At 39.2% G+C, this 23,273-nt stretch overlaps 1 protein-coding gene across 1 annotated transcript; it reads right to left on the minus strand.

Annotated features, from left to right (window-relative positions):
• Positions 1 to 194: 194 nt before the first annotated feature.
• Positions 195 to 21,536, minus strand: DDX43 (DEAD-box helicase 43). Its single transcript, XM_060772893.2, has 16 exons — positions 21,047 to 21,536; positions 18,336 to 18,391; positions 16,322 to 16,454; positions 15,739 to 15,873; positions 14,121 to 14,202; positions 13,591 to 13,747; positions 13,377 to 13,495; positions 11,020 to 11,130; positions 8,585 to 8,726; positions 7,153 to 7,253; positions 6,564 to 6,651; positions 4,576 to 4,703; positions 4,221 to 4,330; positions 3,641 to 3,779; positions 2,177 to 2,264; positions 195 to 1,210 (listed from the first exon to the last, which is right to left on the minus strand). Exons 1-16 carry the CDS (start codon positions 21,534 to 21,536, stop codon positions 1,097 to 1,099), a joined length of 2,193 nt encoding a protein of 730 aa, XP_060628876.2. The 3' UTR covers positions 195 to 1,096.
• Between the last annotated feature and the right edge of the window lie 1,737 nt (positions 21,537 to 23,273).

Genomic DNA, 23,273 nt, shown 5'->3' on the forward strand with positions numbered 1-23,273 from the left:
AATATTCACGTGCCTGTCTACAGCATGAGAAAAATACTTCATGTATGTAAAAGAATACAAACAATGTACATTTTATTAAAAATCATTTGCATGTACAACGTATTTTTATATGTCACTAGCATTATTTCAGCTGGTAAGTTCATTCTTAAACAGTTCAGATGGAGCTTTAATTTAGCATGGAGGTCATGCAGCAATTTTTATTCAGCAAATGAAAATGATTCCTTTATTCTTCCAATATTCAGTTTTATTGTAAGAGTTCAAAATAAACAAGTTAAAAATACTACTTTACAACTTTCTACACATTTTAATAGACCCATTTTTAATCTAAAGATGGGAATCATTAGCTTTGGGTATATCACTATATCACACATAACCAATAAAACAGGCTGTACACACTTAAAGATAGGTCTCATTTTAAATTAAAGTTGGGGAAGGGGTTGTTTATCAATTATTTCTCTTCAACTTTACCATAACGTTTGCCAACATTATTGTGTGAAATACAGGTATCCCATCTATCTGAACAGAATCATAACCTATGAAACAAGAATTAACATTTTGTACTATTAACAAAAATATCAAGTCTTCGCTCCCAACAAAAATGTATCAAAACCTGCAATATAACACAGTAAGCGTACTGCAATATACTATTTTGAAGCAAAAAAGAAATGTGAAAAAATTACAACTTAGCATCATTTTTATTATTTCTGAATGTACTAAGATGTTGGTATACAAATGGATACAAAACACATGACTTTACAGTTATTGTTTTCAGTGCAAGTTTTTATCCCTGAAAGTGAGAAGATGGAATTCATGGATGTCAGTTGGTGCCAAAATATATTGCACTATATCTTATTCTCAGATTATATTTACTACAGTGATACTTAAGGTAACACATACAAGATTCTCAGGTATTTCTCATCTAATCACAGGCAGTTCCCAACCCGGTAACTAGTTACAGTATGGTTACTTTATCAAGTACCCCATTAAAGTATCTTGTCTCCCCACATGTTATTGCTTCATGACTGATATTGTTGACTTAAATTATTACTAGCATTTTCACAGGAACTCACTGTATTCAAATAATCTCTTCAATGGATTAAAAACCTTTCCTTGATCTACCACGAGGCTTTACCAAATCCCTTTCCATTTCTTTTTTCAGTTGAAATTGCTTGTATCTTTCAGCCATGGAAATTAGTTCTTCTGGAACTATCTGATAAAATTACATAACCAAATCATTCAGCATGTTTCCATTCAATATTCACATATTTGACTTTATTTATTCAATTCTAAAATGTACTTTTTGTTAACTGTAGAATTTTAAATGCACAGGTGGCCCCCAAGTTACAAACAAGATAGGTTCTGTAGGTTTGTTCTTAAATTGGATTTGTTTGTAAGTCAGAACAGGTATATTTTAATATATCACCTTTGGATAACAAAGGGAAGGGTGAACACCCCTGTGTTTTATCTGCTGTCTATGGCTCTGTTCAGAAGATATCACCTCACTTTCTGTCCCTGTGAAAATCAGATTTTGAACATTTAGCTTCTTATGGAAGCAAGGATTGGTGATAAAGCTTCCGTGGAGACACCTTTCCCCCATTGTAACTCTTCCAGAAGTGAATTTCTTTTCCAAGACGTAGATTTCTCTCACTTCCTGTTGTCTCACTCACCCTGTTCTTAACAATGAGTCATCTGGAAGTCAGATGTTTGTAACTCGGGGGCTGCCTGTATTTTGCTTTTATCATGCCTACTATCTCACTGTTGCAGAAATAATCTATAGGCTTGTTGAAATTATGTTCATAAGGCCCCCATTTTAAGATTGTATTTAGTTATAAAAATATACAATTTCTTGTTGAACTATGCCAGCTACTATTATTAATACTATTTTGTGTGATTTTTGTTACATGTTCTCTATGAGCAGATGGAGAGAAACTCAGGGAACAGTAGCTTTGATGAGCTAGAACATGTGCAGTAGATAAAGGGGTTGGGATTCCCACCAAGCTCTCTGTGCAGAGGTGAAAACTGATTTGTATGAGGCACAGAGACCATTAAGAAATATTGAAAACTACGTTTCAATATTAAAGATTCTTTCATTATTTGTATGATGGCAAAAATGTGTAGGGAATGGCAATGGACACAAACACATACAGGTCTAGTACTAGCTCAGATATGACAATACCTGATTTCCTCTTTCTAGAATTTCAATCAATTCAGATGCAACCCGCCAATCATTCCTCGTCACAAGTGTAACAGCTTCTCCTGTGCGTCTATGAAAAAAAGGGAGGGGCTAAGAGACACTCTTTTCTGAAGATGACTGGAGAAAGCCTGGGATGCATTCTCCAGGCCTAACTCCTCCATTCCCAAGTTCCCCAATTTACTGGAGATCCTCAAAGGCCGCCCTGAGTCCCCCTTCAGGGGGAGACGGGCGGGGTAGAAATGCATGAAATGCAAAGGAGCAATGACCACACATTTGGATGGACATAATTACAGAGTTCCCTGTGACTAAAAAACTTGTTATGGTAGGCTTCTGATCACATGAGCTTTCTACAGCTGCATTCACTTGAGGTCATGAATGGTGCAGGTGGCACTGGGATGCATTTTTTTCTGGCTCTTTTTACTCATATTCAAAATAATGCTAATATTTTGGTTTTGTCTAAAAGAAGGTTATATTTGTCTTCATACAAAATTGGCATGTTGGAAATTTACTGTAAAGGTCCATTCTAGTTAAGGAGAAGAAGCCATCCAAGAAAAGGTTTATCCCAGGCAAGACAAGGGATTGATTGTTATTATTGTTTTAAAAAGTACTTCGTAGTGGATCTCTAGCACCTTCTCAATTCATTTCTAAACGGAGAAAAAAGAAAAAAGACAACAGGATCTCCAAAAAGGAAGCCTTGCTAACCATAGATGGCGTTGGAAGACTCCTTCTTCTTAGCTAGAATGGATGTTCATGATAAGTTCTCAATGTGCTATTCCCAGCCAACGAAGAAGTTGTTTAAGATATAAATTATCCCATTGGTGTAGATCTTGCGAGGAACAGTGAGAAGAAATTAAATAAATCTAAGATAACTTGCTGAAATGTTTGTCTGCCAAAGGAGGTCCTAGCAAAGGCAGATTTATCCAATCTGTAATATTTTGTAAAGGTGGAAGTTGCACCAAGTTGCAGTTCTGCAAATTTCTTCTAGAAATCACTGGCCAGATAGAATGAGCTGTCAGATTTTGTGGTTTAAAAAGGCCCAGAAGATACAAGTCACAAGCTAAGAAGATGCAAGCCTTAACCCGCCAAGTGTAGATAGGGAGACCTTGCCCAGAAAGGTGGACAAATCTCCATTCTCCTAAATAGCCTAGTATGCCATGGACAGATTTTAGAGCTCCATTTTATACAGTTCGTACCACTGTTTTTCTAGGAAGTAGACTGGGTGAGGACAAAAAGATGGTAAAACTGGGTTGGGTGTGATGAAATAGAGAATTTACTTTAAGTAAGAAACCTGGATCAAACCAGAGAGAGAGAGAGAGTTGAAAAGGTTTGTTGAAAGGGCTGCCAGTTTGGTGATGCTCCTGACATGGTGACTGCCACAAGGAAAAGCATTTTAATGAACAAGAAGCAGAACTAACTTCTAACACACTGTATCACTATTCAACTTACCCTGCTCGACCAGTACGACCAACTCTGTGAACGTACTCTTCAATATTGCGAGGGAAATCAAAATTAAAAACATGAGTGATATCTTGTACATCAAGCCCTCGGGAAGCTAGATCAGTTGCCACTAGGATACGAACTCTACCTAGAATAAGAGCAAGTAAATTGATAAACGTGCATACCTCTAAACTTAGCAAGAGTGTTGAACTTGGAAATGTACAACTTTCATATGGAACATAAACCTGTATGAATGGTAGACTAGAGAAATATTTTTGCTGTTAAAATAATATGAGTAAACATTGCTTGCTCTGTTAGTTAAGTGTAGTGATCAGAGTCTTATAATAACAACAGCTTAATCAATATGATAGGTGTATTTTCTACAAGACATTCAAAACCAACAGAAAAAGAGCAGATGCTAGATCATATTACACACGCTGCAACAAAACATCTGAATAGCAATTATTTCCTTGTCATACTTGTCAAAACGTCATACAATCTGATACATGATCATCTTTATTCATAGTTGAAAGATGCTATGATTAATTGTTAATAAGTTACAACTGATTTTGATCAATTCCAAATTTACCTTTCCTGAAGTCCTCTAAGGCCTGTTCACGATCACATTGTTCTCTATTGCTATGTAAGGACTGAACTGGAATTCCCTGAAGACTAAAATCACTTGACAGGTCATCAGCACTAATCGGAGAAGTAAAAAAAATATATGTTTTGCATATAGAAAATCCCAAGGTTGATCCATAGCTTCAACAGGAAAAAAGACATATATTGGTGCTAGAATAAGCAATGTGGAGGACAAAATGGCCAATGGCTTACTCATCATAAGTCAGGATTCACAGCTTCAAATCACATTTGTTACTAATGAGGCATATTTGTGTTACATATCTTCCACATAAGTAAGTTTGTGTTACATATCTTCTACATACGTAAGTTTCTTGCCCACAAAAATGATGACCTTGTCTTCAGACTTCATACTGTCAATGAAGAAACGTGTGAATGCTCTCTTTTCTTCCTCGGGAATAACTACCACTCTTTGCTCAACTGTATTTACAGCCTGAAAACAAATTTAACGAATAGATGTGAATGAAACTTAACATACTTTATTTTTAAACTGTGACAATATGATCTTAGATTTGTATGCAAGGACTGAAGAGTGCCTCAATTTAGTAAGTTGATCAAAACAGAGTAATAAATAATATGCATGTGTTGTGTTTTACTTTATTGTATTTTATATTGTGCCTCATTTTTATGTTTTTAATGTGTTGTTTTTAGGCACTGTGTGCCTTCTGTAAGCCACCCCGAGTCCCTTCAGGGAGATGGGATATAAGAATAAAATTAATTATTATTATTACAAGAAAGAAGGATGGGATGTGTGAAACACAGGTAAGAGCTCCTTTGATACTCCAGGATTGTGAGGGCATAGTGAAAAATCAACAATATGTATCTAAAATCAAATGTGCACAGTTGAAATTTGATCCTTCAACTCTAAGAACCAATCATTCAGTTTGGGTTGGCACACAATTTTAAGTATTCATGCCTTTGTGTTAATGCTGTGGCCTTACATAGGGGCCAAGACATTTCAGGGATAATGCAGGCTCATCTAGTGAACATAAGGTGGTCTATAGCTTTCTCATAATGTATCGGAAGCAAAATGGGTGAAATTTCTATCCTAGCTGGAGTACCATGGTAATTCTTTGTTGTATCCTATTATGACAACGTTTTGTTTCAAAATGATTACTCCGCAATTTGAAACTGAAAAGCATGAGGACCACCATTTCATGAGTACATGCAAACAAGCCACTTGACAGGTAGATTAAAAGTCAGCCCATAGTACTAGTAATTTATAATACAAGTTCCAAGACAATTACAAGGCAACTTCAAACATTTGTTCAAATAGCATTCTAAGAAAAACTGTGGAAGGTCTTCCTAGCTGTAGCATCTGTCCTTCCCTATCTGTAGGAGTTGAATGTAATTTCTGGCTGGCCTGGGGTTAATAAGACTGCTCAGCTCTATAAATTTCTGTCAATAGGCTGTGCATGAGCAGAATAACCCATACATAAAGGTTAGAGGAGATAAAGAAGTATTACTTAATTCAAGATGTCAATTTTAGCAGTCTTTCCAACCTGAGAATCTTGTTTTGTGCCATTACGTTGGTTTGACTTATGGCGAGTCAATACCTATAAGGCCTCCAAAGGCCCAAGTTATCTTTAGTTTTATTCAGGTCTCATTTACTCAGGGTCAAAGTTTTTTTTAAAAAATTGAATCAATCAATTGGAATGGAGTTTTACTTTTTCTTACTGCTTTCCAGTATGCCACACATCATTATTTTTTCCAATGGGTCAAACTATCTCTTGATATGTCCAAATATGACAGCCTTAGTTTATTTTGGAATTTAGTGATAATTCACTTGATTTGTCTTAGACACATTTGTCTTTTTGGCAGTCCATGGTATCTCTAGAATTCTCTTCCAGTAACACATTTCAAATGACTTGCTGTTCTTTTTGGCTTTCCTCACTGTCGTTCTTTTTACAACCATACAAAGAAATCAGAAATACTATGGCACAGATGACCCCCATTTGGGGATTCAATAACATGTTTTATATTTGAATATCTTGTCTAGATAACAGCTGTACTTGCAAGTCCTTCTCTGCTTTCTTAAATGTAGTCTCAATTTGAGTAACAACTGACTAGGTATAAATAACATCTGATGTTTTCTTTGTAAGAGCCACCACTTGCTCCTGCTTTCTACCACTTTTATGGATCCTGCCTGTCCTGACCCTCTCCTCCTTCCCTCTCCATTTTACTTCCTCCATCTGCCCCAGAGACCCGCACACTCCTCCTGCTTCTCCATCCTACCTCACATAACAAAACAAAACAGGATTAATTTAGTCCAAAACAACAAAAAGTAACTCACGGCTAAATCAAGAGTACCAACATATACAATCATAGGATCTTTCAAATATGATTTTGCAAGACGTCGCACGCCATCTGGCCATGTAGCACTGGTGGAAATGAACAAAGAAATTGTTCAAAAGCCAATTACAAATCAGATTTGCTACAAAGGGTTCAATAAGATACAAGCTGTTCAAAGTGTTAAAACCTTATTCTGCTGATTATCTATGCATGCCTTTACATCTCACTGATCAAATTGTTACATGAAAGCAATTATATTGTTTTACTCCCATTTCCTATCTTCCTCCTCGTGAGCTCAGGGCAGCATTATAGGATTCCCATTGCTTATCCCCAATTTATCTTTACAGTTTAATATTGACAGTTGCTTACCAATCCAAAGTCTCTTCAAGGTTTGGTGAAAAATTGAACATGTCTCTCTTCATGCTAATTCAGTCATCTCAGTGGTGCAACACATGGGTTTTTCTTGTGAAAATTGGGTCCTTTTATAAGATTGTGCTTGATTTTAAAATATTGTTTTAAAATATTTGTTTGTTGCCCTTCTAACCAAAGTAATGTGCACTATACTTCATTGTTATTAAAAGGATGCCTACCTGGTCATAACTGTTTGCCTGTCAGGACGTATGTCTAATAAAATCTTCATTATTTGTGGTTCAAATCCCATATCCAGCATTCTGTCAGCTTCATCTAACACCTGTGATAAAGAACAGTTAAGCACTGAGAATTCCAGGGCTATAAATGACTATTTTTCTGAAATTCAGCATCAAAATATTAAATGCCAAAAGTGTTGCTTAAAGAGTATATATACTTTTTATTTTATGTGCGTGCTCTCTTTAGGTTATTTTCAATAGTATCCATATTACCTATTCACTTCCGCAAGAAGTTTTAAGATGCACTGTAAATACTGCGAATCAGACACGTGAAGTTTAATGGACACGTCTCTGTTATTACTTAACTTGAACCTTATGTTCAAATATATTTTCCAATCAAAAGTCAGTTGAAGTGAAACACATTGTATTATTTGTTCATACCAAGTAACAAGGGAATATTTAAACCATTAAGCATCTTTTAAAAAAAATTAAGCTACTAACATCTTGTATTATATTGATAGTGCCGTGAAGTATGTATCTAACAACCACTCTTTCCTATGCTAATATCTCACTGAACCAGTTATGCGGTACTTACACACTAGAGTTGATAGAGTCATCGATAAATGTTAGCTTCTTCCTTGACCCAACAGTTGACAAAGATAAGACATTTTGTTGCCAGAGATGTTGGCTAAATCATGTTATTAATGTGTTGTTCTGTAGCACTCAACATACTTAGGTATAGTTAAGTACATACTTATTGTGCATGAGTGTGTTATACAAAATATGCTCCCACACACGGTCATATCCGGCAGACTTCACTACTCATTAACATGTGGGATAGCACTGTGCTTGGAGTTTACAGGCACCATACATTATTTTGAGGGGGGGATGACGACATAGGGAAAGACCCCCACCCCCCAAATCTGAATAGACTGTAGGCAAATAATAATGACCTGTGGTAGGGGAACAGTTTGGAAAGTTAATGGCAAGGAGCAAAAAGCATGAAACTTGTTGAAAGAAAGCATGATTGGTTATAGGTGAAACACCATGTTCTATAAACAGTTTAATATTTTTGCAGGCTTCACTTATACCAATAGTGATCTCAGTTCTTCGAGCATTGATCCTTATGCATCCTAACCAGGACCATCTTCACCCAAGGAATCAATATGCTTGAGAAAGTACAAAACCCCCTTTCATAACATTATTCCCAAAAGAGCTCTAAGACACATGCTCAATTGACAGGATGCTGACCAACCATAAAAGGAGTGGAATGGAAAAAACTATAATTTGGGAAAGAGAATGACAAAGCCTAGAAAAGGCCAAGGTTTCAGCTAACTTACCATAAACATGAACTTTTTACAATGTGGCTTTTTGCTACTAGTTCTATCTGCATATTACTGACTCCCATCATAATGTACTAATGTTGACTACTTGCCAAGTATGTAATGCTTCTCAGATTTATGAAGTTGTTCATTTGAAGGTCATTCAATCTACCAGGAGTAGCAATAACAATATCCACACCTTTGGAAACAAGATTGATCTGCCCTCTCCGATCTCCTCCACCATATATGCAAATACTAGAAAGAATGTGAAATATTTAGCCTCTGTAAATTAAAACTGTACCAGTATGCTGCACAATATTTTACAATAAACATTGCTTCACTAAAACGTTGCACACCTGTAACTGTAGATCTCCACACACATACTGTATGAACTCATATATTAAGTCAACCGTATATGTAAGTCAAGAACAGGTTTGGGGGCCAAAATTATGGATTTTGACATGACTCATAAAAAAGTTGAGAGTCATTCCTCAACTGATCCATGAGTTATCCCTGGAGAAGGAAAGCACCAACGCCACCTTAGGAGGCAAGGTGTCCCGGCTGCATCCAGTATTGTCTCTCTTGGGCATTCAAAAAGGCCATGGCAAAGGGAGTAGAAGAGATTGATGCTTCTTTTAGGTTATCCCAGAACAAATTTCTGCCACTTTACTCAGAGAAGGGAATGATTCCTCTTAATAGTTAAGGTCCAGTACACACAATGACCCATACATTAATCAAGCCAGGTTTTGGGGGGTTGATTTTTAATTAACATTTCTAGACTTATACATGGGTATAAAGGGTACATAGCACAGCTCACATTTTTCTCTTCAGTGCTGTACCTGTCATATGTGCACTATATAGACAAAATCACCTATACAGTGCTCCCTTGCTACTTCGTGGTTCGCTTATTGCGGACCGTTTCGTGGGGAGCAGCGAGGGAACACTGTATAGCTGCTCCCCGTTCCTTCCTCACCAGGTTGGGTGTCCAAGCGGCTTCCGAGGCAGGGAGCAGTGAAGGCGGCGAGGAGGAGGAGGCCATTGCCAAGTGGGCAGAGCATCCCTACCCCGCCTTAGAGGCCCCTTGGGTGCCCAGCCTGGCGAGGAAGGGGCCTCCAAGGCGGGGAGCAGAAGAGGCAGTGAGGAGGCTGCTGCCAAAGAGGGCATCGGCGGCAGCAGCATCCTCCTCGCCACTTCCGCTGGTCCCCGCTCCTTCCTTGCCAGGCTGGGTGCCAGACTTGGGTGCCCAGCCTGGCAAGGAAGGGGCCTCCGAGGTGGAGAGCAGCGGAGGTGGCGAGGAGGCAGCTGCAAAGTAGGGACACTTTGCCCATTTGAGTGGGCAGAACGTCCCTACTTCGTGGATTTTCACTTATCACAGGTGGTCCTGGAACGGAACACCTGTGATAAGTGAGGGATCACTATTTTTGTGAGTCATAAAGGTCAGGAAGGTAAGGCTATTTTTCCCTAAATAAGAGTAAAGGGAACAGAATTTGAACAACCATAATAACATCTTGCTGAAAAAAATGTTTTAAGTACTGCTAAGTTGTCAGTAATTAATGCTAAAAGGGTTATTAAAGAAGATTTAACTGGCTTGAGAAATGAATACAATTACAACACTATGGCTCCTATTACTTCTTTAATAGAAAATTTAATACGGGGGCAGAAATAACATGGTAAAAATAAGGATAGCTTCCTCCACAACAAAAGCTAAGAGTAATTTAATATGTTTCAGAATATATTTTATCCAAAACTAAAATTTATAGTACACGAAACAACTAGCCCATGTAAACTTTGCATATGTAAACAAAAACATTCTAAACTTCGTAGAGATCACTTAAAAGCTTTTCCCAAAGTCATCCAATTATGCTTTTTCTTTTACTAGCCTCCACTTTTTTCTGATTTCCATTTTGTTTTTTTATGCTTTTTCTTTTACTAGCCTCCACTTTTTTCTGTTCTCTATTTTAATAAAAAAAACATATTGGGGGCAACATGTAGGCAACACTATTGGCTTTCTCCCTTTTCTCTCTTGCTGTTCATCTATGCTCAGTATGTAATTTAGTAGTCAGTTGCCTTTTACCTTGCCTGCTATAGATACATATTATTTCATTGTTTACTACAAATATACTGCTGTAACGAGATGCTTAACGTCTCTTTTTCAGCCCTCCTTCACCATACTCCCAAGGCTGATGATGCTAAAACTGCTCCAGCCAGACAACAGGAAGAGAAAAAAAGGGGGGAGCACTGTCCAAGTATAAAAAGACTATAAAAAGGAGTTTCTAATAATATGTTTTATTAACTGAGGTACGCCTTTAATTTAAAACAGAAACAGAGTTTTAACACTGAAAACCAGAATGCAGTGAAGAACTCTAAACTCTCTAAATGCAGTAGTTTCTATTGTCTTCTGTAATCCATATAGTTACAACCATTGTATCATACATTTCTAGATGTTAAATAGTTGTCAACCAGTAAATGACTGTGCATTTGAAACAGAAAGATATAAATACTACCTTATAACATTCCTGCTATAAATAAAGGATATGGTAAATATTACCTTTTAATTCCTTTGTAGGAATATTTCAAGCACTCTGCTTCAACCTGAAGAGCCAATTCTCGAGTGGGAATAAGAACCAACATACCGGGTCCACCACGTTTTTCTCTAGGTCTGCAAAAAGTTCAGAATCCTTCAAATAACATTTATATAGGAAAGTAAAGTGCACAAATTCACCAAGGAAATAATCTTAAGGGCATTTGTAGTTATTCACAATCCACTATGGAGAGAACTCTAAAGGAAAAGAAGAAAACTGCAAACTGGGATCATTTAGGCCCCTTCTACACTGCCATATAATCCAGATCATCAAAGCAGATAATTCATATCTGCTTTGAACTAGATTATATGAGTCTACACTGCCTGACCTTGAAGGGGCTGGGGGTGGTGACGGCCGACAGGGAGCTCTGGCGTGGGCTGGTCCATGAGGTCACGAAGAGTCGGAGACGACTGAACGAATGAACAACAACACTGCCATATAGTCCAATTTAAAGCAGATAATCTGAATTTTATATGGAAGTGTAGAAGGAACCTCAGATTTGGCTAGAATTATATTAAAGCAGCGCAAGCCAAATAACCTAGATTAATGGTGATTCAGGATAGGTATGAAAAATGGATTTCTAAGTATTATTACAACAACTATCATTTTGGGACCAACACAGGAGAAAAAGTAGGTTGGGCGTGTTTTTAGTTTAAGAGGGGAATGGCAGCATTACATTATCTTGTGGGCAGGATACCACCAGTAGATATTTAAATAGGCACACTTAGAAAAATGTGCAAGTCCCATGAAAATGTTCTTCCATGTCTAAGCAAGATGGTAACAGCCATGGAAATATAACCAGAAACTCAAAGTTAGACAAGAGCAGGAGCAAGCAGCATGGGACCCTCAGGGCCCCATTTTGCCTCCAAATGTATTTTGGAAACATTTTACTTGATTTGGGGCCCTGGGCCATTTTAAAGCAAAGGAAGGTCTCATTTTAAAGCTGGAAGCAAACCAGCAATGGGTTTCAGTCATTTTCTATATTGAAAATGTCACTCTTGAGCCTAAAATACCCACATAGCCCATACTTTACTTAGGCGATCCCTCGTAGTCCGAGGATGATGCTCCTCCAAGGTCGGTGTTCTGGCGGTGGGTCTGTAGGTGACGGTGGCACTCAATTCTTGATCTGCATCTTCTCCCACAGTGAGGGCATTGGTTTCCAGGTGGAAGGCGGTCCCGGTCGGGGTTGGCTTGACGCGCCTTCCTCTTGGCAGATTTCTCTCTTTTGCCCTCTATTCGTGCCTCATCAAATTCTACAGCACTGCTGGTCACAGCTGACCTCCAGCTGGAGTGCTCAAGGGCCAGGGCTTCACAGTTCTCAGTGTCTATGCCAGAGTTCTTAAGGTTGGCTTTGAGCCCATCTTTAAATCTCTTTTCCTGTCCACCAACATTCCGTTTTCCATTTTTGAGTTTGGAGTAGAGCAACTGCTTTGGGAAACGGTGGCCGGGCATCCGGACAACATGGCCGGTCCAGCGGAGTTGATGGCGGAGGACCATCGCTTCAATGCTGGTGGTCTTTGCTTCTTTCAGCACGCTGACATTTGTCTGCTTGTCTTTCCAAGAGATTTGTAGGATTTTCCGGAGGCAGCGCTGATGGAATCGCTCCAGGAGTTGCATGTGACGTCTGTACACTGTCTATGTCTCGCAAGCGTATAGCAGGGTTGGGAGGACAATAGCTTTATAAACAAGCACCTTGGTATCCCTGCGAATGTCCCATAGAGTGTATGGGGGGAGGGACATTTTGGAGCAAACAGTTGGGAGGGGGTTGTGTTGGAAGGGGGTAATGGTGCCCCCTAGTTTCCAACAGCTGCCCTTGCTGGACTAGAAGATTGGAAAAGTTTTGTAAGCAAACCCACAAATTCTGCATTTGCAATTCTTCAGAGGCTTGAGTAATCGATATCACAATCAGAAGTCTAAGGAATGGGAGCGGATGAACTGAAGTCATAGAAGACTTTAAATAGTTTTTGTGATGATGGATACAATGATGGATGGTGACGTATCACTAGAGAGGAAGGTTTCATTGATTTCATGTGCTTTTTTGACTGATATTATGCATTATTCTTTGTTGCCTAAACCCACAGGCCAAGACAGATGGGAAATAATCAAAATTATTACCATCATCAATTGGTAAGGAACAGCAGGATAAAATGTAAAAAACAGATACAAATGTGAAATATGGAAGTCAATAGCAGCATTGGTCAGACATTGTTTTATCCTTTTGCAACGTCTCTTTTAAGAAACACTCAACAATATTTTAGATCTCTTACAGAGTTAATATAAACACTCCCTTCCCCTCACAAAAACATATTCTTCTAGTTCTTACATTGGTTGTAAATCCAAATGTATGAATCCAGGCATGAGATAAGCCAATGTCTTCCCAGTACCTGTCTGTGCTATTCCAATCAAATCATATCCTTGAAGTATGATCGGCCAAGCTTGTGCCTAAAACAGAAATGAAATGAATACTGAGGTGCTGAAAGTTAAACACTATAGTTTTTGAGTTACTACAAAAATAAAACTAAATAACACTAAGATACCTGAATTGGAGTAGGCTTCTGAAACCCATTTTTCCTTATATTTGCCATGATGTCAGAATAATGTTTAAAAGCATCTTCAAATTTACAGATGGGATTGGGGATGTGACGCTTTTCACCCTCTTTCAGGTCATCACAAGTGATATTATTGTTTTCTTTTCTTCAAAAGACATCAAGAAATGATATTATACCACTAATAGGGAAATATTATCTATCAATTCCTGGAAAATTACACACAAACTGGATTAGAAATGTCAGTATTTCTGAGGACTTTTTAATTACAGAATAAAGAAAAATCCTTCTGTTCTCTCTCTATACATTCTTTGCAACAATTTAAAAATAATACATCATGGTATAACCAAAACCAATGAAACCACTTACTCCCAGTGAGAACAGATATACACTGTTCAAAAATAACCGAAGAAGTTGTACATATATCTCCCACAATTCCATATGCTAGTATACCTACCCACCCTCAAGCCACTGTAATATCCAATACAGTACACAAGTTTCCAAATCATTTTTTTTTTTACCTCCAACTATCAGCCTCTTCTTTTGACATAGAAGCAATTTTTGGTGATTCTTTATAAAAACATTTTTCAAGTGGAGGAAGATCTAGTAAAATCAAATGAAAAATTACTGCTAAAATATTCAAAGAAAACACATTCCCATCTTATTAGCCAATAATCCTCGTATGCCTCCTGCCACATCAGCACTTTTAATCCTGTACCCACTACTCTGGCCCGGCCCAGTTTTTATTTTGTCTTGATATATTGTCTATTGCATGTCGTTAATATTGCTTTAATTGTTTTTAATTTGCTTTTGGTGTTATATTGTTTGTGTTGTGTTTCGTGGCCTTGGCCTTTGTAAGCCGCATCGAGTCCTTCGGGAGATGCTATCGGGGTACAAATAAAGTTAATAATAATAATAATAATAATAATAATGCTGATGGAGTTGAAAATCTTGCCGGCAATGTGACAATTCCTTGCATTGTGAAAATAGGAACACTCCATTCAGAAGATGAGAGGCTTACGCAAACAAAAAAACTCTGGATACTTGATTTAGATACTTTTCTATAATAGCCAAGAGGCAAAAATAAACTTTGTTCACATAGCAATTTTTAAGAATCTTGTTACCCTCCATGCAAACAGGCTATTTCGGGAAGGATGTAGTTCAAACAAGACCTGCAAGAATTGGTTATAAAGTATATATATGATATATAAACATACAACAAATACACCAAACATAAATGTATGGCTCTCCCAAAGAAATGAAATCAATAAGCCATGAATAGTTTTAAATGACGTAACATTTTAGTAACTGAAACTTCAAAACTTTGTATTTAAAAATGAAGAGAGATTCATTCACTAGATAAAAAATGCAATCGACTCGTCATAACTTTTGGGGATTGACTGCATGACCCTCTGCAGACACCAAAATCCACAGATGATCAATTAGAGAGACTGAAGGTCTGTGAAATAGTGGGAGCCATGGATTTGTGCTAAGCACTATTTTTGGATACCTGTCAATTAATAAATTTTCTGATAATCTCCAGCTTGGCTCCTCTTTCTAGTCCTACATCTTGTTCATTTGCTTCGTATGTTGTGAATTGTCTTGTTTATTTTGAATGTGTTGTTGGCACAATCCACTAGTCCAGAGCCCGTGGATATGGGAGGGCTGACTATGGAAAGAAAACTCTAAAATACAAATAAAACACCAGAGCTTGCTGAAATGTTGTCACATGAACCAAAAACTCTCTGGTGGCTATGATCGCTTGTGTCCCTATAAGCATCTGGGAAAACAATTTAGCATGTGGGTGCATGTTTGAGGTGAGGGTTGAGAACCTCATGAAGAGACAGAATGTGCGTTGAGGGGCTCACGTGATTCCTGGGCTAAATGTCTCCTAATGCTTTCCACTTTGTATTTTGTTTTCGGGTTTTGGTAGTCTCTGCAGTCCCCTGGAGAATTCTAGGATTAGAAAGTTGGCTCCTAGGCCACTGCAATTGGCCACATTGCTTTTACCAGTCACCAGAGACCACAGAGTTATAATAAATTAGGCACACTCAGTAAGCAGACACATGCTTTGTTCTTTTAGAAGGCAAATGACAAGCGGTAATAACGCATGAAATTCCTTAAAAATGTTACACTAACCAGCCCATTTCATAGCTTCATATTTAGCTTTATTTTCTCGAAGAGAGGCCCAGTTAATAGACTGTTTAAGATTAAAAGCTCCAGAACAGCTTTCATTATGGTAAGTTCTTCCATCTTGCTGATGTTTGAAAGAATCTGTTCAAACAAAAAACAGGTGCAGATATGATATAACATTTTTGTGTCAATTACTGTTCAGTTTAAATTACACAGTTGAGGTTGTTTTCAGATGAAAGGTTTAATCAGAACCATCAAAGACTATTTATTTATTTGTGGTATTTGTATACTGTCCTTCTCAACCCCAAAGGGGACTCAGGGCAGTTCACAGTGTTGGCAACAATTCAATGCCATCGATAAAAAACAGTATAAAACATCAAAATAATCATAACAAAAAGAATGTTTTATTTTTAGACACATCATGAAGAAAGTTCTACATTCTGGAAATCCTTTATCATCTCAAAACGGTTTCTGTATTAATAAAGACCTCAAGAACTGATTTACTGACTATTATTGAATTTTAAAGTGGCAGGATTAGGCAACAGAGGAGGTTCAAACACAAAATGCACCCCAAATTTAAGATTCTTACCTTTAACACACATTTCTCCTGCACTGCTTTGTTTAGATCTTTCAATAAGATCATCAATCAGCATTTTGGCTTTCCTTTTCTTATCATTACCTCCAAATACTTTTACTTCAGCTTCATAATCTCCCCGCACAATCTAAAAATTAGATTTCACTTTAGTATAAGGATCAAACATTAGAAGGAATACCGTAAGTTATCCCTAAATTCTTTATGCCCAACCCCTAGTGTTTCTTAAAACTCTACAGTGCTATGTCTATGGACATTACCACACAAGCTCCTTCCTTGGAAACGTTTAAACAGAGGCTGGATGGTCATCTGTCAGGGAAACTTCAATTGTGTTTTCCTGCATGGTGGGGGTTAGACTAGATGGCCCACATGATCTCTTCAAACTCTATTATTCTATGATTCTAAGCCTTCTAAAATGGGTTCCGCTGTCATAAACCTATCTTACTTGAAATGGGATAATGCCTTCTTATTACACCTAGGCTTTTCAAACATGCTTTGAGAAACCTCAAAGCAAATTTAGCTTACTACTGCAACTACGGGGACATAATCCTTCTCAAACCATACATTCCCCATCTTTAAACCTGCTTGCTATTTAATTAAGAACTGCGATGCCCTGAGAATTTAGAGGTTTGAACCTGCACTTCTGGACTTCCAGGTTTTCAGTCTTGAACCATTCATATGGACACTTAACAAATTCATTAAAAATGAGAACTTTGCAATGTCAAGACTTTTTCTACTGTGTTTATTTGGCAAGATTTAGTTTTAACAGTTTTTGTTAACAATGCAAAAAAAAACAACCCCTACATTAACAGGAAGTTCTAAAAATGTTATTGCTTTAGAAGAAAAGGAAATGTTCCATTAACATGAGACATAGATATTAGAGGTTTGGTGCAGCCACAAACCTTTGAAGTTCCTACATTTAATTTTTTAGGTTTTTTAAAGGAAATGATTGGGACAATAAAGAAGGAAGGGCTAACTTTTGCTTTGCAGCTGAGAAGGCCAGCTTACTACAAAATCACAATTATGTCACAGCTCCCAAAACCTATGGCTGAAGTGAATTCATGGTCACCACACAAAAGAACCCACTTTCTAAAATTCTTTAAATATGTGATTAGAAGCTGAAAGATGCCTTGAAGATTAGTTTGGGATGGGTTTAGAATGATGTTCTAAACCACTAGTCTCTGAGACAACAAAGAACAAGTCTGCACCCTCCTCTCTCTGACAGCTCTTGAGGGATTTAAAATGATACAAGCAGTTTAAATATTCCATTCATTGTTCTCCCAATACTTTTGAGTTCAGAACGGGCTTCTACAAGAGAGGCAGCAGCCTCTCTGACTAGTACTTAGCACCACCCCTCAAACAATGATGGATTTACAAATTCTGGACTCCACATGTAAACTCTCTTTCACTAGCCTGAGAGGGCAAATGATTGGCCTCACAAGCACCTATAACTTGTCTATGTACTTAGGCTGTAGCAACTGAAATGGTAGCCTCCAAAATCAAATGGACAATGCATTGATTATCTTACTTGAGTAAGTAAATCTGCACAACTCAGATTGTTTTTAGGGAGAAAAAAAGAATTCTTGCGGTGTGTGGTGCATCAATAATTTTCATTATAACTTTAGTATCACTAAACTGATGGATAACTATATAATAGAAGTTCTCTTCTGAAATTCCCTTTCAGGACAATTCTAAACATATCAAACTCAGAGGTCATTCAACAGTTCAAATTAAGCTTCATGGAGGGATAATTTGGTAACGATTCATGGACTAAATGGGGAGTTGTCCTTCCCTTGAAGCAGATCCTATTACTACTTTTATATTCTAATTAGCTTTCTGATTTATTCCTTTAAAGAAGGGCAAATTTATTTTCCTTTGGTATTAAAAAGGAATAATTCAATGCTAAATTATTTCCCACAACTTTTTTTTTGCAAAATCACAAAAGCAAAAAAAAAAAAAGAAAAGAAAAGAAAAAAATATTGCATTTTAAATATAAATACAAACCTCTCACCTTTATTTTACAACCTGATGAATCTTCAAGCTCTTTAATTGTAGATCCACCTCGACCTGTTATAAAAGTGAATTAACACATTTACAAAATCTGGCCACATCCCGATGGGAATAAATTAAATTGGGGGAGACAACAGTGCACACATCTGCTGATAAAGTGCAAACATTGTTAAATAAATAAAAGATGGAAATATCAAATTAAAATTTTTAGAAGTACTACTGAACGGTTCCTAGGGTTCCTAGGTGAACAGTTCCTAGTCAATATTTCACTGTACAATAAATGAAGCTATGACTCATGGTTTACAGAAACCACTTTGCTCACAGAGCCACAGTGAAGCAGTATTTGCATAACTATTGTACATGAGCATGAACAAGCTTTTCTTCACACATATTATCTCCATGTGGAAAGAAGAGCCAAGCTAAAACACCCAAGAGGATTTTAGGATCTTAGACTGGATCATAAATACACTGTAGTAGACTTGATCATAAATACACACTGTAGTTAGGAATGGTTTTCTTAAATCTGTCAACATTCTTGGTCTTTGAAGTAACTTGTTAACTGAACTGTACCACACTATGCAGTCCTGCTCTACTAACAGATCAACTCCCATCACTATGCAGCCTCCCAACTATTATTCCTCACCATGTTATGCTAGGGCATAAGTAATCTCGTCTGTCACATACACAAACACACATACAGTATATCTTAGTCCTATTTTTTATTACTGACTGCCAGGTTTTTTTTTTGGGGGGGGGGATACTTGTGCTGTATCAGGTTATTATGCACAGTAGTAAGAATGTTCTTTGAAATTTGTCACCCCTCCGTATCCAGATATGGCATTTACTCATTCCACAATCCACAGCTTGAAAATATTGTTCCCTTCTTGGTTTTGCCATTTTATATGCCCACTATATAATGGGACTTGAACATCCATTACCTATGGTACCAAACAACAGCAAGTACCAAGGGTGTTGTGTACAATTTATTAATTTACACAATGCTGCATGGGTTTGGTTGAGTTTGATTTCAAGGTTGCAGGGAAACAGTTATGGGACTCCTTTCAGTAGAGCTGAGCTACTATGCCTTTACACTTTCTTTCCTCTATCTCTCAATGGTTCTTGACCTAAGCTACCTATGGTGTAACCTTGTGAATGTTCATTTAGAAATAAATTCCCATTCTGTACAGAGGACCTTCATTCTTATCTAGTGTGTTCAGAACTAAAGTCTAAAAAGCTAATACCAAGGGCTCTTCCACACAGCACTATATCCCAAGATATCAAGGCAGAAAGTCCCACAATATCTGCTTTGAACTGGGGGCCCTTCCACACAGCCCTATAAACCCAGAATATCAAGGCAGAAAATCCCACAATATCTGCTTTGAGCTGGGTTTGAGTCCACACTCAGATGTGGGATTTTCGGCCTTAATATTCTGGGATATAGGGCTGTGTGGAAGGGTCCCAAGTAGAGCTCACTCACAACCAGAACTCAAGCAACTGGAACTCTCAAGCAACCAGAAAAAAATCAAAGACACAATGCTACATTCCTAAAGCTGTTTTTTATAATATACAAAATGTGTTACATTAAGTTGGTCTTTCTATGTTTTAATTAGCTTTCAATTACTATATCAATATTGAGTTCATGATATGGTATAATATGGTGTATAGTATTAGCTAGGTTTTTTTTTTTTAAAAAAATAGTAACTCTAAACCAGAAATTACATTCAACCAGAAATTGCAATCCACATGGATGCCAGTCAACTGAAAGTCTACTGTATAAGTATTCTGGTTGAGTTCAGTCCAAATAAGTTTGTTAGAAATTTCCATTTCACCACTTTGTGTAATCAGCATGAGTTTTCTTAAAACGTTTATTTATACCGGCCCATGGACCTAAGGTGCCTGAAACTTTGTGGCAATGGCCACTCGTAATCCCAAACTTTTAAAGGCTGCAGAATATCTGCTGTTGCTTTCAATGGGACTTAATTCTTTGTAACCCTGACTGCAGCTACACTGTAGTTTTACAAGGCCGTGGAATCTTGGGAGTTTTAGTTTTACAAAACCACAGAATATTGGGAGCTGTAGTTTTACAAAGCCAAAGAACCTTGGGATGTATAGTTTTACAAGACCACAGACTCTTGGGAGCTGGGGTTTTACAAGGCCAAAGAACCTTGGGAGGTATCGTTTTACAAGACCACAGACGCTTGGGAGCTGTAGTTTTACAAGGCCACAGAATCTTAGGAGCTGTAGTTTTACAAATCCAAAGAACCTTGGGATGTATAGTTATACAAGACCACAGACTCTTGGGAGCTGGGGTTTTACAAGGCCAAAGAACCTCGGGAGGTATAGTTTTACAAGGCCACAGACTCTTGGGAGCTGGTGTTTTACAAGGCCAAAGAACCTTGGAAGCTGTAGTTTTTACAAAACCACAGAATATTGGGAGGTATATTTTTTACAAGGCTGTGGAATCTTGGAAGCTGTAGTTTTACAAGTCCACACAATCTTGGGAGCTGCAGTTTTACAAGGCCACGGAATCTTGGGAGCTGCAGTTTGGCAAGGTCTTTCCCCTTCTCTGTGGAAGAGTGGTGGTTCTTCAGCAGAGTACAACTCCCAGGATTCCGTCGCATGGGGCCAGGGCAGTGAACTGAAGCAGTGACAAGAAGGCATATTCATTCTATAGGCCACCATGCAGGGTGGGCGCCCCTGGGGCATGGCTACCTATGAGGGCGCCGACCAGGGCGTTGTCCAGGAAGAAGCAGAGCGGCGCTCCCGCGGGGTCTCCTCCTCTCGACGACGGCCACGGGGCCCCTCTCCCGCCCCGGTGGCCGCCCCTGCTCCTTTCCCCGTGGTCCTCGCGAGGGGCCGTGGTGGCCTTGGGGCGCCACTCGGGCAAGGAGGGCGTCCCGCGGGGCTCGGCCTCGTCGCCCTCGTCCTCCCAGTCAGACATTGCTCCTCTCCGCCAAACGCCTCGCGTGCCGCTCTCAACCGCCAGGCGCCAGGAGACGCTGTGATTGGCCGGAACGCCCTTCCTTCTCGAGAGGTGATTGGCTGCGCTGCTGAAGGCACGCGAGGCCCTCATTTCAAAAAAGGAGCTGCCTCTGAGGGGAGGGGGAAAGGAGGGAATTTCTTCCTCTTCTTCTTCTTCTGCCACTTCTCCACACAATGGCTTCTCATAGGAATACAGTTTGACACCACTTTTCACTGCCATAGCTCAATGACCGTCGAAGTTTGTACTTTGGCATGCCTTCTCTTCCCAAGAGTGTTGGTGCCTCATAAAACTACAAGCCTCTGCATTGAGTCATGGCAGGGAAAAATGGTGCCAGGTTGTTTTGCCTCTACAGTGCTAGGGAACTCAGGGAGTTATAGTTTGACCAGGTACCAACACTCTGGTAGAGGCGGCTTAAGATCTTGGAAAACAACAACTCCCAAGATCCCATAGGAGTTAAGAGGGAGTCAGATTATGCTACAGTGTAGGTGTAGCCCAAGCCTGGGCAAATTTGGGCCCTCCAGGTGTTTTGGACTTCAACTCCCACCATTCCTAACAGCCTTCGGCCCTTTCCTTTCCCCCCCTCAGTCACTTAAGCTGAGGAAAGGAAAGGGCCTGGAGCTGTTAGGAATGGTGCAAGTTGAAGTCCAAAACACCTGGAGGGCCCAAATTGGCCCATGCCTGGTGTAGCCTATGGGCCCATCCAGATAGGCCCTATATCCCAGGATTTGATCTCAGGTTTTCTGCTTTGAACTGGATTATATGAGTCCACACTGTCTGGAGCTGTTAGGAATAGTGCGAGTTGAAGTCCAAAACACCTGGAGGGCCCAAATTGGCCCATGCCTGGTGTAGCCTATGGGCCCATCCAGATAGGCCCTATATCCCAGGATCTGATCCCAGGTTTTCTGCTTTGAACTGGATTATATGAGTCCACACTGTCTGGAGCTGTTAGGAATAGGGTGAGTTGAAGTCCAAAACACCTGGAGGACCCAAATTGGCCCATGCCTGGTGTAGCCTATGGGCTCTTCCAGATAGGCCCTATATCCCAGTATCTGATCCCAGGTTTTCTGCTTTGAACTGGATTATATGAATTCACACTGTCAGATAATCTGGGATAAACAGAAAACCTGGGATATAGGGCCAGTCTGGAAGGGCCCAATGTCTCCCAGTGGTTCCAAACTTTTGGTCCTCAAGATTTTTTGGGAACTTCAACTCCCAGAAGCCCCATCTAGCTTGGCTAATTGTTAGGAATTCTTGGGGCGGAGTAAAAACAAAAACACACTCCTAATTAGGAACTATTGAGCTCAGCTAGGAATGTGACACCAAACTTTCAAGTAAAAGTGGGAGTGAAGAGTATGGCGATCTACATGAAGCCGCTGAGTGAGATCATCCAGAGTTTTGGAGTTTTATGCCATCTGTACGCAGATGACGTCCAACTCTATCACTCATTTCCACCAGATGCTAAAGAGGCTGTCCAAATCCTGAACCGGTGCCTGGCCACTGTGATAGTCTGGATGAGGGCGAGCAAATTGAAGTTGAATCCAGATAAGACAGAGGTCCTCCTGCTCAGTCGCAAGGCCAAACAGGGTATAGGGTCACAACCTGTGCTGGATGGGGTTACACTCCCCTTGAAGGCACAGGTTCGCAGCTTGGGGGTCCTCCTGGACTCATAACTGAGCCTGGAATCCCAGGTGGCAACTGTGGCCAGGGGAGCGTTCACACAATTAAAACTTGTGCGTCAGCTGTGCCCGTACCTTGGGAAGTCAAACTTGGCCACAGTGGTCCATGCTCTTGTTACATCTAGGATAGACTATTGCAATGCACTCTATGTGGGGCTGCCTTTGAAGACTGCTCGGAAGCTTCAAATAGTCCAACGAGAGGCAGCCAGGTTAATAACTGGGGCAGCATCCAGGGAGCATACAACTCCCATGTTACGCCAGCTCCACTGAATGCCAGTTT

This window comes from Anolis sagrei, chromosome 1, assembly GCF_037176765.1.
Source record: "Anolis sagrei isolate rAnoSag1 chromosome 1, rAnoSag1.mat, whole genome shotgun sequence".
Classification (NCBI taxonomy): Eukaryota; Metazoa; Chordata; class Lepidosauria; order Squamata; family Dactyloidae; genus Anolis; species Anolis sagrei.